The sequence below is a fragment of the Trichechus manatus genome, unplaced genomic scaffold (assembly GCF_000243295.1).
Source record: "Trichechus manatus latirostris isolate Lorelei unplaced genomic scaffold, TriManLat1.0 scaffold00027, whole genome shotgun sequence".
NCBI lineage: Eukaryota > Metazoa > Chordata > Mammalia > Sirenia > Trichechidae > Trichechus > Trichechus manatus.
The window spans coordinates 8,266,152-8,286,083 of record NW_004443963.1 but is presented as its reverse complement, the minus strand read 5'-3'; the positions used below and the strand labels follow the sequence as shown (position 1 = coordinate 8,286,083).

At 43.9% G+C, this 19,932-nt stretch overlaps 1 protein-coding gene across 2 annotated transcripts in view; it reads right to left on the bottom strand.

The window, feature by feature from the left end:
* RFX4 (regulatory factor X4) overlaps positions 1-19,932 on the bottom strand; it is a 195,538-nt gene that overhangs the window by 112,635 nt on the left and 62,971 nt on the right. For both annotated transcript variants that reach the window (XM_004373788.1, XM_004373787.2), the window contains exon 4: positions 8,159-8,282. In XM_004373788.1, the coding sequence (XP_004373845.1) occupies positions 8,159-8,282 (124 nt within the window). The remainder of the gene's footprint in view (positions 1-8,158; positions 8,283-19,932) is intronic.

The window sequence follows — 19,932 nt, the reverse complement described above, 5'->3', positions numbered from 1 at the left end:
CTGGATCCACAATCAATGCCCATGGAAGCAGCAGTCAAGAAATCAAATGATGCATTGCATTGGGCAAGTCTGCTGCGAGAAACCTCTTTAAAGTGTTGAAAGGCAAAGATGTCACTTTCAGGACTAAGGTGCACCTGACCCAAGTCATGGGGCTTTCAATCGCCTCATATGCATGTGGAAGCCAGACAATGAATAAGAAAGACAGAAGAATTGAAGCCTTTTTATTACGGTGTTGTCAGAGAATTTTGAGTATACCATGGACTGCCAGAAGAATGAACAAGTCTGTCTCGGAAGAAGTATAGCCAGAGTGCTTCTTGGCAGTGAGGATGCCAAGACTTCTTCTCATGTATGTTGCATATGTTATCAGGAGGGACTGGAGAAGGACATCATGGTTGGTAAGGTAGAGGGTCAGCGAAAAAGCGGAAGAACCTCACCAAGTTGGATTGACACAGTGGTTGCAATAATGGGCTCAAACATAGCAACGACTGTGAGGATGGTGCAGGACCGGGCAGTGTTTTGTTCTGTTGTACACAAGGTTGCTATGAGTTGGAACTGACTCAAAGGCATCTAACAACAACAACAAAATGGCCTTCTGCACATATTCAAATTACACTATGTAAATACTGTCTTATGCCTATCCATAAATCTGCCTCTTCTTGAAAAGTTCAACAAATTGCTGACCATAAATCACACTACCCTGGCACAGTCTTAAGTGATCACATTGTAGCACCTATGTTGCTTTACATGGCTCATAAACTGGGAGTACACCCTACTCTTTTAGGATCTTGGGTTCCATTTCATAGTTGTGACATACAAAAAGATACACGGATATTCAAAATGCTCTTCTGTGGCTAAAATGGCTATTTTTCTACCCCTTTCCAATCAAACCCCAATTTTTTATTCCAGAAGACCTGTTAAACCCATTGCCATCGAGTCAATTCCAACTCACAGCAACCCGTAGGGCAGAGTAGAACTGCCCTGTAGGGCTTCCAAGGAGTGAACCTCAGTCCCACCATCTGTTAAATGGGGAAGGTAGTCTATGAGCACATGAAGAAGATCCTTACCATATTATCCCAAAATACTTTCAAGTAGAATTCATAAAGTAATGATAGCTACCACTGATTCTGCGCCAGTCACTGGGCCAAGCCCTGTACACACATCATCTCATTCAATCCTCATACAACCCTGTGAACTAAGTGCTATCTTTATCCTGTTTATAGATGAGATAGCTGGCTCTAGGGCTTACGCTGTCAAAATGCGATTTCTGCTCAATGCAAAGGGGCCTGCCCATGGTCACACAGCAAGTAAGAGTGAAAGATCCTCAAGGTCAGGTCTCAAAACGCAACATAATTGGAAACTCCCGGCACACGGTCCATGGTGGACCCTCAATAAATGTCTGTCAATGAAGACATTCTTTCACCCTCAGACCCCCCCTGGAGTGCTTGTTACAACCACTTGGAAAATGAACCATTTGCAACTTAGAGATGTTCTGTTTGCTCAGAAATCTGATTCTCAGTTTTTCTTTCTGTAAAGGCTTGGCTTGGTGGCTAAGCACAGTGGTGCTCCAATGGAAAAGCAGAGGAAAGATGTATTTGATGAAATTAAAATGCCCACTTCAGCTTCTGTAGATCTACCAGGGTTCCAGGTTGGGGGAGGTGGATACGCAGTACCTGGGGGTTTTCCAGGACTGACCTGGCCTCAGGCTATCCCTCCCCCTCCCCCCACTCCTAAGGAGGCAGCAGCTCCCTCCAGCGCGTCACTCAACTCCCGTATGTTCACAACTCAGGAGGTGTATTTGCCATCTTGTTCTGCAGTTATTCGTGTGCACGTGTCCCCTGGAGGAAAGAGACTGTCTTCTTCCTTCCATTTACTACTGCTGGGCTCACGACGGACCCAAGACAAATGAATGCTGAATAAATGAGTGAATCCAAGTGTCACTGGAGGAAGCAGCACAGAAAATACTGGCAGGGGATTTCACATTGCTGAGAACACCCCACTGGGAAGCTGTGAGGGTGCCTGTAACTGCAATGCCAACACACTTGACTCCTGACAGGCAGTGAGACCAAGACCCTCTCCCCAATTCCTTCACCTAAGAGGTCTCTAGGTGACTGCTAATGACTACACCAAAGTCAAAAGAACAAGTGTATGCACAATTCCTGCCCCCACACATACCCACGCTACTCCCAAAATAACTTGTTCTGTGTAAATGAGATGTCTAACAGCATGGATTCGAGCCAGACTGCCAAGACCACATCCTAAATTTACTTACTAGCCGTGTGACCTTGGCAAATTACCTCACCACTCCAGAACTCAATTAACCCATCTATTAAGTGGGAGATAATAACAGTACCTACCTCATAGAGTTGTTTGGAGGATTAGACAAGGTTGATATCTGTAAAGTGCTCAGAATGATGCTAGGTACACAGAAAGCCCTATTTAAGTTTTTGGTATTTCTATTAATTTTATGAGAAATCTGTGAAGGCTGTAGTATAAATTAGACATGACCAGACACTTCTACCAGCTGTTAAAAAGAATGGCTTGGAAATTTAGCTGGGTGTACTGTCAAGTATAGGCCAATTCTATACCTATTATTACCTTGTGTTTGTCTCAAATAAGTTCTGTTTACAGTCCTGTTGTTCTTTAAAAATATATTTTACTGCTTTTGATGAAGAACTAGGGTTATCATTTTGAAAGTTCTCAACCTGACAAGCAGCTAGCAGCAGGAGAGAAAGGTCAGGGGGGAGTGAAAGACCAGGCCATGCCCTCCCCTTCCCCACTGCGGGTCCCCAAGCTATGCACGGTCAGACCCAAGTGGAGGGTAGGAGAGGGCCCTGAAGTTGATGTGACACTGCAGTTTTGAATTGCATGGACTGAACTTTTTAATATGTGAAAGAGTCTAAATTATTGAAAAAAGACACGTATTCTTATAACCGATGACCGAAAATCCATTAAAGCTGCCATGAACCCATCAGGGGTCAGGGAAGGGAGCTTGACCATGGTGTAGAGGAAGGAGTGACTAGAACAAAGCGAAGCTATTTTCTGTTTACACTTCACCAAGTTCAGCCTGTTCCAAAAGGCAGTCACTCTTGTGGGGGCTCATCTGGGAGTCTCTAAGAATCAGGATGTAACACTAGGTGCACAGAGAACTGGTCAAAATCCTCAGACACAAAAACACAGTCACAGGGTGACCCCTCTGTGGAGGGGCAGAGCAGGCTGTGGGTGGGGGCAGTAGGAGGCTGGCTGGAGAGCACATCCCTTTAGCCAGTGTGGACAAAGATCCACAGGGCTCCCCAAGGACCACAACTGAGCCCGTCCCCACAGCGTACGGAAGAGGGTCACAGCAGAGGGCACTGACAGCTAGGAGGAGCCCTCAAAAGCACCAACTGGTTCAAACAACCCTTCCTCTAACACCACCCCTCCCTCTCCCTATCCCAAACCTGGAGGATCCAGAAGAGGGGAGAGAAAGAGCAGATCCCATCCCTCTTTCCCAGAGCAAATTCTGAGTCACAGGGAGGGAGAAGTTCTGACTTGGATGTGAGACTGAAGTTTTAAATTGGACTGAACTGAACTTTTCAATACCTGAAAAAGAATTGTTATTATCTAACCAAAACCCACCTGATGGCTGAAAATGGTCCAAACCAAAACCAAAAACCAAACTCGCTGCCTTTGAGTTGATTCCGACTCATAGCGACCCTATGGGACAGAGCAGAACTGCCCTATAGGGTTTCCAAGGAGCCGCTGGTGGATTCGAACTGCCGACCTTTGGGCTTGCAGTCCAGCCCTTAACCACTGCGCCACCAGGGCTCCAAACATGGTCCAGTGCTATGGAATTTCCCTGCAATGATCTCAGAGTGCAGAGCAGTGAGATGGGACAGAGGATTTTGAAGGCAGCACTTCAAGGTAAATAAAAATATAGCCAGTTTCCATTAATACCTCATCAAGTTCATCCCTACTCAGTAAGTGGGTTAATGGAAAATGGATACAAAACCAATTTCAATAGGCCACAGTGAGGGTTCAACAAATTCTTGCATGGAAAATGATTCCTATGGTCTCTGGCAAATAATATAAATATAATAACATAAATCATTCGACCTTCAACAAATATCTGCTGCTATATGTCAGGCACTGTTCTAGGTGCCGGGAATGCACAGTGAACAAAAAAAAAGTCCCTGCCCTCATGAAGCTTCTATTCTAGAGGGAGAGACAGACAAGAGACAAGCAACTAGACAACTAGACAAGCAACTAGTTTGGGGTGGTACAAATGGTTAATGTGCTTGGCTGCTAACCGAGAACATCCACCCAAAGGCGCCTTGGAAGAAAGGCCTAAAAATCTACTGAAAAATCACCTATTGAAAACCCTATGGAGAACAGCTCTACTCTGACACACATGGGGTCGCCATGAGTCAGAATCAACTTCATGGCAACTGGTTTATATGATGTAAGAAAACTAAGGTATGGTCAGAAAATGGAGGAGACGGGATGGGGTGGGGCCGATGTTAGATAGTGGTAATTTCTTTCATCTACACTCCAGAGTTTTAAAAAAATTCTCTCATAAATACTGTCTCTTTTTATCCCTAGAGAAATTTGGTGAGGGATTATTCCCATCTAAAGGTAAGGAAATGGAAGCTTAGAAAGGTTAAGTGACTCCAAGACCAATGACCTTCCATTTCCGTAGCCAGCAGTAAAAATGGGCACAAGACCAGTTCAGCTAGAAGCTCCAGCATTCCCTGCAATTGCTAAATTAATTCCGGGACCCAAAGTCAATGCAACATTACTGGAAGCCAATGCTTGCGGAGCTTGGCCACAGCCTTGGAAGGAAGATTTATATTTAAAATCTTAGAAGAAAGCAATTGCCGCCATCAACTTTACAAAAACAGTGTATCAGCCAGGCAGCACTGCGGAGAGTTTACTACTGGTGTTTGCTTCACCTCAGCCCCCTTGCAAGCTGGGTGGGGGGACTATTGCTGATCCATTTTTCCTCTAAAAACTAAGCTGAAATATTGAATCTCGCATGCTCTGAGTTAAAAATTCATAGATGAATCATAAGTTCGGACGGATCTGCTCAAAGGAAGACTGTCCACGATTACACCCCAAGGTTTCCCAGAACAACTAGTCCCTTTCTCTCAAGGAGAGGGCAGCTGCAGCACGCTGAGAGTCCTCAGGAAGGGCAAATGTGTCTGGGATTTCAATTCAACATGCTCAGTGTGGAAACCCGCGGCTGAGAGGACAGCCTCGCTTCCCAATGCATTTGAAATCGATGGCACGGCATCTGCAAAGAGCTTTTCCATTTGTGCTTTTAATATCATTCGAGTATTTCCTTGCTTTTGGACTGAAGACAAGACGGAATTTGGATGCTTTTTTTAATGACGATTTTGGAAACAGCTGGCACTGTAATTCTTAAGGAGGAAACTGATTATTTGGAAAAATATTCTGAAAAGCCATTTGGGGTAAGTGAGGCCTGTAGACAGAGGTGTCAGCAGGCACCAAGGGTCAGAAAACAGGAAATTTGGTGGGGGTTGTCCTAGTAAGGAGGGGGAGAGAAGAGCTAGGGGAAGCAGAAGGGATGCAGAGGAGGAGGAGGAGGAGGAGGAGGAAAGGAGGCAGAGCAGAGCAAAGCATGGCTGGGACTAGTGGGGAAATCGAAGGTGGTGAACCAGCCTCCATTTTGGTGGCGAGCCTGAGGGGCATTTTGAGATGGCAATGTCTGTTCCATAGGACTCTGGGAAGGCAAACCCCTCCCACAAACTTCAGTCTCCTGGGTTCACAAGTGCTTTCTGTGGACTGTCTTGTGAAAAGCAAAGAGGAGGCTGAGTTTCATCCTTCGCTCACCATGGTATAGAGCAGGACTGTCCAACAAAACTTTCTGTGATGATGTGGTTTCATTCTGTACTGTCCAATATGGTAGGCCTTGGCCACATTTGGTAACTGAGTACTTGAAATGTGGCTAGTGCGACCGAGGAGCTGAATTTTTAGTTTTGTTTAATTTTAATTAAGTTAAAAAGCCACATGTGGCTAGTGGCTGCTGTACTGGACAGCACAGGTTTAGAGAGAGGTAGCATATGTGGCAGCTGAAGTCCCATGTCAAGGTGACTCTGGGGTTTGCTAAAATCTTGGGGCAGGCTTGAGACTTAAAATGGGAATGGAACTGAGGTGTGCCAGGAGTATGTGTGGCTAAAATAATTTTACCTACAGCATGAGGCCAGTGAAAGCCTCAGCTAACAACAGGGTTACAAAAGTCTTTGAGAATAAAGGAAAGAAGGCCCTTACACAGGCAAATTGGAGTTTCTAGAAATGGTGAGTTTTTCCCAGAATCTAAGCTAACAAAGGACTACGTGTGTGTGTGCACAAACACCTCATAACAAAAAGAACTCAACCAGTTGTAATGGCACAGGGTAGGTGCTTAATAAATATTTACTAAATTACTGGAACAGTGTCTTACATCATCCCAGCGACATCATCTCACTTGAATCTTGCAGCATCACTATGAGGAGACCAAAACCCTGTTGCCATCCAGTTGATTCCGACTCACAGCGACCTTAATTCCCCATTTCAGCTGAGGCAGCTGAGACTGAGAGACGTTAAGCAGTCGGTCCAGGACAGTCAGAACTCCTGGTCTTTTTATCCGTATCTACGAGGACTTATCTGGAGTCTCCGTCATGGTAGCTGCGAGGGTACGTGTGGATGCAGGTGAATGCTCCTGGACCACAGACCTCTGACAAAACTCTGTTATTGCACACACTCACGGTGCTGCTCTTCCTTCTCCCACCCACCAAGGAAGCAAGTCCCTCCCTAGACTGTGAGCCCCTCCACAGCAGGGCCCAGACTAGGCTCTTCTTCTCTGTCCTTGCTGCCTAACATAGTGCCCGCCACACAGCCTGTCTCAGCAAATACTGACGGGCTGAAGAAATGAATGAATGAAATAGCAAAGGTGTTTCTCCATTGACTTTAAAAAAAAAACAAAAAACTTTTCATTTTAGGAAAAAAGCCTCACAAAAATATTTTCCCCTCCCTAAGGCACCACAGAGTCTCTTCCCATTTTTTGAGTGGAGCCAATCCTCAGCCAGTCAGTGTTTGGACTCTCCAGGGCAGCTGGCTCTAGGCTGACACTGCTCTTTGTTCTTTTTTTCCCTGCTGATGATCTATGTGTCGGGTGTCTGAAAAGGGAATTCCTAACCTTATAATGCTGACCTCTTTCTGCCATTACAGTCCTTTTACACCTGTACTCAGAAAACTGGTAAGGAATGGTGGTGCAGAATAAGCCTAAATATTTTTTGTTAGCCAACATGCACACACACAAAACCAAACCCGTTGCTGTCGAGTTGACTCTAACTCATGGTTACCCCATGTGTTGCAGAGTAGAACTGTGCTCCATAGGATTTTCTTGTCTGAACTCTTTATGGGAGCAGATAGCCAGGCCTTTCTTCCAAGGTGCTGCGGGGTGGGTTCAAACTGCCAACCCTTAGATTAGTAGGACAGTGCAAATTACTTGCACCACCCAGGAACCTTTTTTTATTAGCAGATCCAGAAAAAAGAAGCTAATAAAAGGAGGAAGAGCTGAAATATATCAACTCCATTTAAACTGGATACTTTTTGTCATAAAGTCTAGATTTTAATCCATCAAATAAATTATCAGTCTTAACGAATGCCCAAATAGCTTTCTTTAGCCTATTAAATTGAATGCTTAGTGAGAATAATTTTTTGTAAACATAGCCCTATGTGTGGAATATATTTTTATCATAAGGTGGATAGGGAATGGTCAGGCCTGCTGTGATATTACAAATAGTACCACTCCCAGCTGAGGACCCCAAAACTCAAATCTAATGATACAAAGCCATTTCCTTGTTTCACCAAGGCCTTCATATTAGTAGGCCAAGCAGTTTGCCTGTCACAGGCTTACTGACATTCACACAAGGTACTTGAGAATTCAGTACTTGCCTCCCAGAGGAAAAAAAGAAGTTAACTTTATGTAAATTAAGTTATTCATGTTTCCGGGGAAGACACTCACTTCTTACTTAGTAATATTTCTGAATTGTTTGAATTTTGTGACAGCAAATAACTATTTACTCTGGTAGTTAAAATTAAAAAGTGGGATGTTTTGAAATGATTAATAACTGTGCATAAATTACTTAAGAGGGGAAACGTGGTGAGGCTGACTCACCTTCCCGAAGCTGGCAGCATTGACAGGTTGGGTGTCATTCTTCTCGCAGAAGTCCAGGTAATGCATATAGAGGGCACTTCGAGGAATGCAGACCCCTTCGGCGATCTCATAGTTCTCCTCCAGCCTACGGGAATAAACGCCCAGTCAGCAAGGTGACTGATGTGTTACCTGCCCCAAGCCAAGGAAGGTCCATTCTTCCGAGTCCTCCTCCAGAGCTGGATGTACCTTGGAAATAACACTCTTCATGCAGATGGAGAAACTGAGGCCCAGGAAGACAAAGCAACCCGCCTGACATCATGCATGGACTTAGTAGGTGAGCAGGGATCAGACGTCACTTTGCAGCCCAATTCCCAGTCCCTCTCCCTTGGGCTTGTCTGGCCACATTCTGGGTAAATCCAAAAAAACCAAACCCATTGCTATAAGCTGATTCCGATTCATAGTGACCCTATACAACAGAGTAGAACTGCATCATAGGGTTTCCAAGGTTGTAATCTACAGAAGCAGACTGCCAGATCTTTCTCCCATAGAGCAGCTGGTGGGTTCGAACCGCCAACCTTTCAGTTAGCAACTGAATGCTTAACAACTGCACCACCAGGGCTCCTTCAGGATGGATCAGGTCCCCCCAGATTCTAAAAACTATTCAGGCCTCAGACCACACACTCACTTGTGTAGCCATTTCTAATGGTAAAGGATTTCAAAAGGAAAGGATGCTGGTGTTAACATCCTTTGCGGAGGATTGGTCCTGGCTGAAAGGAACAGCGGGATGGTCTGGGAAAACACATAGTCAAGGAAAGGCTATACAGCAAATAGCCACTAACTTGCTGACAGAAACGAGTTTCATGACCACGGTGGGGAGTGAACCTCTTGACTTCTTTAGGCCTTCTCTGCTGCACTAGAATTATCTGATTCTATATCCATTCCCTTCTCAAGAGTATAGCTTAGGGGTTAAGAGTAGGAACTCTCTCCACCTTGATTCAAATCCCAGCCTTGTCACTTACTGGCTTTGTGGCCCTGGGAAGTTACTTAACCTCGGGCCTCAGTTTCCTTTTGAAGCTAATGACTATAACTGTCTCCATAAGGTTGTTTTGAAGATCAGATGAGGTAATGTGTGACATGTACCTGGAACAGTGGCTGGAAAAAGGTAAGCATGTAGCAGATGCTCGACTTCATCATCACCCATCCTTCCTTTCCATAAAACATAAAATATTTTGGGCACCTGTATGTCCGGACTCTGTGCTAGATAACCAAAAACCAAACCCGTTGCTGTTGAGTCGACTCTGACACACAGCAATGCTATAGGACAGATTAGAACTGCCCCATAGCGTTCCAAAGAGTACTTGGTGGATTTGAGCTGCCAACCTTTTGGTTAGCAGCTGAGCTCTTAATGACTATGCCACCAGGGCTCCCTGTGCTAGATACTGGGGATATCAATGTGAACTAGATACAGTTTTGCCCTTTTCCCCCCGCCCTTTACTCCAAACATCAGAACTTAGATATCCAAATGAATCTTGACTCCTTTATCATCACGGACATGTTGGAAGGTTAAATACCTCTTCCAACAAAACTGCCATAGCACACAACAATTTGGGACTTCTCTTTGGGCCCCGCCTCCAGAGGCTGCGTCGCATGCTACTCAATAAATTCAACAATGGAAACCATTTCTCCTTTGATCACGAACTGGATTTGCGGAAACAACCCAAAGTCATCTGGAACCAAGTTTTGGGTATAAAGTGACTGGAATAACCCTTTTCCCCAAAGCATTTTTTTTGAGGGAGGGGAGTAAAAAATAAGGCATGATTCTAAAGCAATGAAACAAATGTCCTCAAACAGCTTTTAACTCTCTCTGAGGGCACTTGCCAAAGAAGTGGTCCAGCAATGTTGTAACTGGAGTGGAATGAGAACACAGCCTCCTGAGGTGCCCACTTGAAAGGACAGCCCTCATTTGGCTGTGAGGGTTCCAACATGTGGCTGAAAGAAAATCAGTTCAATCATTTCATAGTCAAACCCTGTGGATGAATTCAACCCTAGCCTCACTCAGATAAATGAAAAAGTCTGGCACTGAATGGTCCCAGGTCATCTCACTCACGCCCCCTCTTCTGGGAAGGGGAACACTGAATGACTCCTAACGATTTTTAGAAATGTTCCAGAAAGTAGTTTATGCAATCCTTTCTAGGCGACCAAATTCCTTGAGGCTGGGATGCTATCTGATTCAGCCCTGCATCCTCAAAGTCCAGCATATTCCATGGCATACATTAGGTGCTCAATACATGTTTGATGGATAGATTATCTCAGTCATTTATTTCACTTAACCAATATTTATTGATCTCTTGTTACCATCAAGTGCTGGGGATACCATGGTGAGCAAGATAATCCTTGCCTGCACACAGTGACCAGTCTAGTGGTGGACAGATGGGTAACGACACAGGTCATCTTTAATGCAACAAACATACACTGAGTGCCACTTCTAGACCTTAAGGAAACAGTGGTGAACAAAACAAAGGCCATGCCACGAGACGGCTTACATTCTGGTATAATGTATCCCGAACATCATAAATTGGAACTCTAAATGTGTTTCCCTATGGGAAAATGGTTTCAGATAGAGATTAGATTTCTTAGGATGGTCCTAAACTTCAGGTCTGGTATGAATAACATTATCCTGCTAGGTTAGCCTGGACCCCTAACTGCCATTCACAGCATTGTTACTTTATAAAAATGAGTCTGAGAAACCAGCTGATGCACAAACTTGTAGAGACTGTCTGAGTAAGACAACTTTCACAAACTGGAAGCTCACAAACATGCTTTGTGGGGCCTGAACAATGTTGGCCCAACTTTTAAAATTCAGGACATTTCACATAAGAATCTGGATTTCTGGCTTCTTTTGAAAAAGCTGAGATCTGGCAACACTGAACCCATATTCCCGCACGACAACAATTGGCTAGAGCTGCATGTGCCCCCTAGTTGGCCAGAGTCCTCACTCCTTCTTGTTTTTTTTTTTTTACACCCAGCCTATTTTCTGCTCCTTGTCTGGCTCCTGTAGTCACTTGTATTGGCATAAGACACAATCTATGCCCCAGTTCACTCTGCGGTCTACTGGGGAGAAGGATGCACGAGAAATGAGAATAGTTTAGTGCTATACACTACCGACCACAGGTGCAGTTGAAGGCAGGAGAACAGAGAGATTAGTGTGTAGATAAGAATGGATAGTTAAGGTTTCGTGGAGGAATTGGGATTGGAACTTTTCAACTGCTACTACTACTACTGGTATTTGTGAAGCTCTTACTAGGTGCCATGCACTTTGTACCCATTACTTCATTTGATCTTGACAACAGCCATATCAGACTGCCAGAATAACAAACAAATCAGTATTAGAACGAACAAAAATGTTTCATTTGGCAGTCTAAGAATGCTTCTTAAAAGGGAGGATGGCAAAACTTCAGCTTGCTTACTTTGGACATGACACCAGGGAAGACCAATTGCTAGGCAAGTACATCATGTCTGGTAAAGCAGAGGGTCAGCGTAAATGAGGGACATCTTCAGTGAGATGAAATGACACAGTAGCCGCAACAGTGGACTCAAACATAACCAACAGTCATGAAGATGGCGCAGGACTGGGCAACGTTTTGTTCTGTTATATCTAAGGCTGCAATGAGTCGGAGCCGACTTGATGGCAACTAACAACAACATTATACCCATGTTTCAGATGAAAAAAACTGAGGCTCAGACACCATAACTCACTTGCACATGGTCATGCAGCTAGTAAATAGGAGAGTCTGTCTTACTCCAACCATTATGGTATTCTGCCCCAGTGGACTGAGAGGGTTCCAGGCAAGAGGATGAAGAGATGAAAATGGAGATGTGGGCTTGGAAAGCGTGTATCTAAGCAGAAAAGACGAGGGAGGGGGCAATCTTTAAATACCACCCAAAAGAATATGGCCTGCCCCAAAAGCTTAGCAAGCTCCACATATTCCTTAGTTGAGGAGTTAATTTGAAAACATTATTTTCAGAAGGCAGCAGTGGAGTGGTATTCAGAGAGGACTAAAAAAAAAAAAAAACTCAGAGGCAGGAAGACCTGAGCATTTCTGAGATGCTTTAGGAATATATAATAATCCCATTGATAACAGTAATAACATTAATTTAAAGCTTACTATCCTGTATTCACCAGCAATGGACTGAGTATAAAAGACTGTCTAAGTAACCGCCAAGTGTCATAGATTTTGTCTAAGACTATTGAGAGTTCCATACAGTGATCTCCTTAAAAAGTTTTGACTTCAACATTTTAGACTATTGATTTTTTGGAAAATTTTTCATTCTAATGAATTAAAAAAACAAAAACCTTTACTGTTAATTCCAACTCATTGCGATTACACATGTATAATTTGGGTGGTTGGAACTTTGTGCATTACAAGCTATAGGGAGTGGGGAAAGTATCCTTCTTTCCTTATCTTTATTCATAATTTCCTAAAAGTTATTTAGCTTGGACAATTCATGGACACATTCAACAAATGTGCACTTCAAATCATTCACACATTCATCTTACAAGAAGTGTATGATCCTTTCAAATGACAGAGAACCAATTAAGTTTGGGTTTTTTTTTAAGCATGGGCGTACCATCATCAGATTTATTCCTTAGGTCATTCTGGCACATCTATGGTGGGTGGACTAGGTGGGCTAGCAAAGTCTGGCACATAGCAGCTGATTAATATTTGTTTAATGAATGCATTAACAAATGAGACCAGTTAGGAGCTACTACCATAGTCTGGACTGAAGCAGCGGTCGTGGGGGCAGAACATTGAGGTGTGGGTCTCATATTGCCGGATGTGAGGGCAAGGCTACCTTAGGTTCCTACCTGGGCTGAATGAATGAATAGGGGGTGGGGCTCCATTCTCCAGTCTCCATTGTAGAAAGAGAAACAAGCTATGGTGGAAAATAATGCTTTCAAAATCAGTATAGTTCAGCGTTAAAGAGTATGAACTCTGAGGTCAATTCCTGGCTCCTTCACTCATTAGGTTACTTTACTTAACCCCCTTTGTGCCTCAGTTTATATTTGTTGTTCTTGTGGCTTGTTCCCTCACTAAATCTAGCCAAGAGATTCAACAAATCATGATTAAAATACATCACACTAAACAAACCCATAGCAGCAAAAACTATTTGAATCAGATGGGTGTAAGTCAGAGTTCACGCAGTGTGAACTAATTAAGCAGTTACCTGTCAAAGCCCAGAGCCTTCTAAATAACTACATTTCTACCCACGTTTTGTGCTTCTTATTGGAGTGTCTTCGCATTGAGGTATCTAGTGGTTTATGACTACGAAGCATTTTAATAAGCTCCATGAACGAACAGATGTAATTGGAGCGGAAGGGCAACTTTGATGCTTGATGAGGTTTCTACAGGAATAGCATCATGACACCTGTCCCCAAACCTCCTTACAAATCCAGAGGCTCCGTGTGTGTACTATCTGCTCCTAATTGGAATGTCCGCTTGCCTGACCAAGGCATGGCAGAAAGAAAGGCAGTTAATTATTTCTCTTCATATCTGATGAAATTTTCCCTTTCCCTCCTCTCTTTTAAAGGACATCATTAGTCTGACATGGCGAACAATGCTTCATTATACCTGGGCCTTTTTTTTTTTAATGATCAGAAAAAAATTCCCCACTTCTCCTATTTTCTTATCTTCTATTTAACAACTTGATCATATTTGAATTGAGCCTATCCTATTATCGAGAGATAATGAACTCAGTCGGCTAGCTAACATGAGTCATTATCTGCAGTATACATTTTTAAAAAGACCCCTCGCAAGGTTTCAACACGTGGCATCCTAGGGCACACTGAGAAAGCTTTGTATCTGCATTTTACAACGAAGCACCAATGTTTCCGCGCCTGGCATTATTTTCTCCTCTGTTCTCATCTAAGCCTATGTTTTCATAAGTAGACACACAGGCTTTCAGTTCAGTTTCCACTTTTCAAGTCTTTGAAGATATGTCTAGAACAGAAACTTGTTTCTTCTGTTTTACCAAAAGACCATTGCAGAGGACGTCAGAGAGATCTAACACCGTAAAATATGTGAGGAAAATAAAACTTGCTAAGCAATCAGAGCAAGGCAGTAGTCTAAATCTTTCAATGGCTCCCCTCTGCCTTCCCAGAGAAGTCCTAAGTTCTTATCCTGGCATCCAAGGCCTCCACTACGGAACCCCTGACTACTTCTCCAGGCTTTTCGTGCCCTTCTCCCCTACATGTACGTTTCTCTCCAGCTAACTTGGGTGTTTACTGTTCTGCAAATACATCTCGCTACTTTCCACCTCCACATATGTCCCGTGATCTTCCCAGCACAGGAGATGACACTCTCCGCCATGCTTTACCCTTTGAGGCTCGACTCAAATCTCTTCCATCAAACTGTTTAATTCCCATCCTGCCCCATCTCCTAATCACTTCTTAATCATTTCTTCCTTACTAAACTCATTTATTCATTCATTTGATAACATGTAGAATGCTGCAAAGTTCTAAATACCAGGTTCTGTGTTAGGTCCACGTCATGGTTGTGTGCCATCGAGTCAATTCCAACTCATAGCGACCCTATAGGACAGAGCAGAACTGCCCTATAGGGTTTTCTAGCTTGTAATCTTTACAGAAGCAGATCACCAGGTCTTTTCTCCTGCAGAGTGGCTGGTGGGTTCAAACCGCCAACCTCTGGGTTAGCAGCCGAATGCTTAACCATTGTGCTACCAGGGTTCCTTGTTTTGTCCACACCATGAGAATATTTTGATAGAGGAGATACATCTTCTGCTCCTAAAGATCTCACCACTTATAAACCATTGCTATAGCCCTCCAGACATTTTCATGGTTCTAACAACCTCCACTGATTGACAGTGAACTACAGTATTAAAAAGCACCCATTTTGGAGTCAAGGATCACTGAGTTAGAATCCTGCCTCCGCCACTTACAAGCAACACAGTCTGGAGCAAGTTACTTGCACTCTATGACTCTCACTGCGTTCATCTGTAACACAAAGTAAACAACACCCACCTCCCAAGGTTGCCTTGAGGACTATACAAGAATCCATGCAAAACCCTCCATAGTCTAACTGGCAAATGGTGAACACTCAATAAACGGTAACTATTAGTATTAACAAACAAATCTCTATCTTGGAAGAAGTACAGCCAGAATGCTGCTTAAAAGCAAGGATGGCCAGCCTTCGTCTCACATACTTTGGACACGTTATCAGGAGGGGTCAGTCCCTGGAGAAGGACGTCATGCTTGGTAAAGTAGAGGGTCAGCAAAAAAGAGGAAGACCCTCAAACAGACAGACTGACACAATGGTTTCAACAGTGGGCTCAAGCATGACAACGATCATGAGGATGGCACAGGACCCGACAGTGTTTTGTTCTGTTGTGCATAGGGTCACTATGAGTCAGAACCGACTTGACAGCACCTAACAACAACAACAACAATCAGTATTATAGGAGCTGTAGTGGCGTGATGTTTAAAGTGCTTGGCTGCTAACTGAAAGGTGGGTGGTTAGAACCCACCAGGAGCTCCACAGGGGAAAAGACCTGGCAATCTGCTCCCGTGAAGATTTCAGCCTAGGAAATCCTATGGGGGACTCTCTCCTACAGGGGCACTATAGGGTCTCTAGGAGTCAGAATCAACTTGACGGCACATAGCAATTGGTATTATTCTGTGTTTCTTGTAATATATTCAAGTAATGTTTTTTATACCTTACACTGAAAGTCCTTCGAAGGCAGTAACCAAATCAAATTCCTTTTGATATTAGCACAGTTCCTAGCACTGTGCCCTGAGAGACACTCAACAGTGAACACTGCAGAAGCAAGGAGGGGAAAGGGAAGGAGGAGGAAAGAAAGGAAAACAGGCTTTTGCACAGGTCAGGGGTCTCTGGTTTTGTTTTTAATCTTAAGTCCCAGGTGGTTAAAGGAAAATTCTGGTTAACATTAACATATTTCACTTATATTTTCAAGTGTCTGCTCTGTGCCAGGGATGTTCATATTTGTCTTCATCAACCCCACGAGGTAGGAAATCTTATCCCCATGATATGGAGGAACAAATGAGGGTCAGGGAGGTGAAGTGACTTGCCAACAGTCACTCGGCTGGGAAAAGCCATGCTTGGAGTAGGAACTCAGGCATGATGCTTCTAAAGCTCTCACCATCTGCTGGGGACTGACATTCACTTGGTCACAGTTGGTGTATGTTTATGGAGCACCTACTACATGCCAGGCACTGCAGTACACAGCAGTAAATGAGAAGACACAGTTTCTGCCCTTGTCTTTAAACCACCAACAATTTACCAGAAGGAAGATGGGAACCAAGGAGAGAACTCCACCAAACAATAAATAAGTACAAAGTGGTAGGGCTTGGCTCATGTCAGCCCTCTTTAGGCCTGAGGCTGATTCTATAAAAGGCCAAAGCACAACACATCAAAACAAACAAACAAGAAACAATCCATTTATTAAACAACAGCACCAACAACAGTCCATTATTTGTTGCAGAGTAGACAAACCAGTCAGAAACATGTGGTTAGATGGGCTCCAAGTACTTCTCCCAGAATCTCAGCTGGCTCAGCCTCCTCTTTGTTGGGTTCTCTCTGGGAGAATCAATCATCATTTCCTCTTGGGTAGAGTGACACTGTGACCCTCAGCTGTGTTTAGTCACCTGCCTTGTTTCCTCCTCTTTAAACAGAGTAATACCCCTACCGACTCTGCAGGGTTTTCATGGGGATTAAATGACGTCGCTGGGGAAAAGCCTGGCACACGGCCAACATTTGCTGGACCTGTAGATTTGGCTGTCCCAACCCCTTTCAAATGCTGAGCAATGGACTGAAACAGGGAATTATTTATTTCTGTCATTGCAATGACTGAATTGGACCAGAACATGGAACGATCTAATCCATATCCTTGTGTTTGGCCTACAAGCTACAAGTTGGCATTCCAGAAAGATATGGGCTCAGTCAGGCTCTGGAATCCTTCTGCTCAGTTTTTGGTTAATCAATTCCTCTTTATGTGATGAAAATAAGGCCGTGTATAACAGCAGAGCATCACAAGCTTCTGCCGGGGCTTAGGCTAGGGGTTGTCAGCCCAGCGCTTCTGAGTGTAGCTGACATGATTTGGGGAGCATTTAACCATTCCCCATTACAAGCCATCCTGCTCAATCTTCCAGTTCCATTTATTCCCTATCTCTAATCATCTCTACTTCACTTCGCCATTATAAATAGGGCTGCACACATGGAAGTGTTTCTCTGTGTGGATATCAGGAAGTGGAATTTCTGGTGTTCACACTTAAAAGGCTACTAATGGAATTGAAAAACTGCCCACTCAAATGCCTTTACCATTTTATACCTTCACCTTAAACAGGAACCTAACTCCAGAGCATATCATTTCATTCTCTGAGACCTTTACATCCTTCATGTTGTCCTCTTTGATTTGCTCTACTACCCATCTGTGGAGTTCCTGGTTGGCGCAAATGGTGAAGCGCTGGGCTACTAACCGAAAGGTTCAAATCCACCCAGAAATACCTCCGAAGTAAGGCCTGGCAATCTGCTTCTGGAAGGCCACAGCCCTGAAAACCCTATGGAGCAGTTCTACTCTGCATATGAGTTGGAATCAACTCCACGCCAGCTAACAACAACAACACACATCCGTAGCTGTGGTCTTCCAGCAAGACACAGTCGCGCCTATTATCTAGAACCTTTGGTTATATTCAGAGCTAAAAATGTTCAGCCTTCCTTTTTAGAACCATGTGGCCTAACTCAGTATTACAAAAGCCAATAATGTATGTTACTGTGAATAAACAATCAAGCCAGAAAGAACCAAACTTTCAGATATCAGTCACACCCAATGAGCCTGGTCTAGAAGCCGTGACCTAGTATGAAATTACAACAGACTTCTCTCTCCTATGGAATGGTGCCAAGCCTGATTTTCAACCTAAGGCCTCCAAGAACATTTTCAAGAGGAACATTAAATTTATTTTGTTTCATATTAACTTCAAATATCAAAAGCCTGTCAAGTACTCAAGGCCTCATTTAAATTTTTTCAAAAGAAAGAAAAATGCCTCCAAAGAAAATGATGATTTAATATTCTTTTTCCTTTTGGGAAGGAAAGAGCTGAGAGGGAAGCGTCTCCACTTCGGTGGCGCACAGCAGCACAGGGCAAGGGGGCGACAAGGGAGGTGTGTAAGGGGGAGGAGCTGTGGAGGGGTGCACCGGCTGGCAGCAAGGAGGCCAGGATGATGGAACAGGCTGCTTTCCATTTCGAAATTCTCTATGTGAATAGAGGTTATTGTGTGGCCGGGATTCCAGCAGCGCTCACCATCCCCAGTGACTTGGGATTTACTAACCCTTGTGACCACGGATGCTGGAGAGTGTTTGGCAGAAGGCAGGGGACAATATTTGCCTGTTTTCTGCTGGGAGCTGCCTCCAGATCACATGGCCCCAGTTATTTTAGGCTTCTTGGCTGCTGTGTTATTTGTTCTCAGAGCGGGGATGGTCTCTAGGGGGATAGGGAGTGGGGTAGTGACAAGGGGGAATGCTGGTGGCACAGTGGTTAAGAGCTCGGCTGCTAACCGAAAGGTCAGCAGTTTGAATCCACCAGCCGCTCCTTGGAAACCCTGTGGGGCAGTTCTATAGGGTTACTATGAGTTGGAATCGGTTCAATGGCAACGGGTTTGGTCTGGGGTTTGTTAGCGACAAGGAGGGGAAAATGGACAAACAAAGATCTAACCCAATTCAAAAAACAAGCCAAATATCCCAGGAGAGCTCCGCCACTTTGGAGGCGAGGTCAATGCCCTTTCCTGGGCCTTCCCTGCTCACCGTCCTGAGGGTTTGCACACTGCCCACTGGGGGCAGTGGGACAAGGAGAAGAGCACAAATGTCTCAGAGAATGAGACGCTATGTTGTGGGATTAGTTTCCTAATTTTTAAAAAGTACTTTGTACTGCAAGAGAAGGTGTAAAGGGGCAAAGTCATTTGAGTGGGCAATTTTACAGTCCCATTAACATTTTAGGTGTGAGCACCAGCGATTCCATTTCTCAATACCCACATGGAGAAACACTCCCACGCATGCGCAAGTGGCACATATGAAGATGTCCTCTGCGTCCCTACTTGTAATGGCAAAGGTGAGATTTGGACACAACCTAAATGCCCATCAAGAGGGTAATGGCTGCTTAAATTCTGCTGTTGTCTTACGCGGAATACTGCACAGCAGTTAAAATGAGGTTATTCTTTAGGCACTAACATGGGTGTAGCTTCAGGACATTCTACTGAGGAAGAAAGCAAATTGTGGATCAATATAATATGACAGGAATAATATTGATAATATGATACATCTGCATTTTTTATAAAGGAGAAAATACTAAATTAAAAAAACAGTCTAGAAACCTCTTCAGGTACATATGCATATAAATGCATAAGCAAAGGACTGAAAATATAAATATATATATACATATATATGTATATATAAACCCATTGCCATTGAGTTGATTCTGACTCATAGCAACACTAAAGGACAGAGCAGAATTGCTCGATAGGGTTTCCAATGCTGAAATCCGTTTTTTGTTGTTTTTTTTTAAATTGTCCTTTACATGAAGGTTTACAGAACAAACTAGCTTCTCATTAAACGGTTAGTACACATATTGTTTTATGACACTGGTTAACAACCCCACGACGTGTCAACACTCTCCCTTCTTGACCTTGAGTTCCCTATTACCAGCTTTCCTGTCCCCTCCTGCCTTCTACTCCTTGCCCCTGGGCTGGCGTGCCTCTTTAGTCTCCTTTT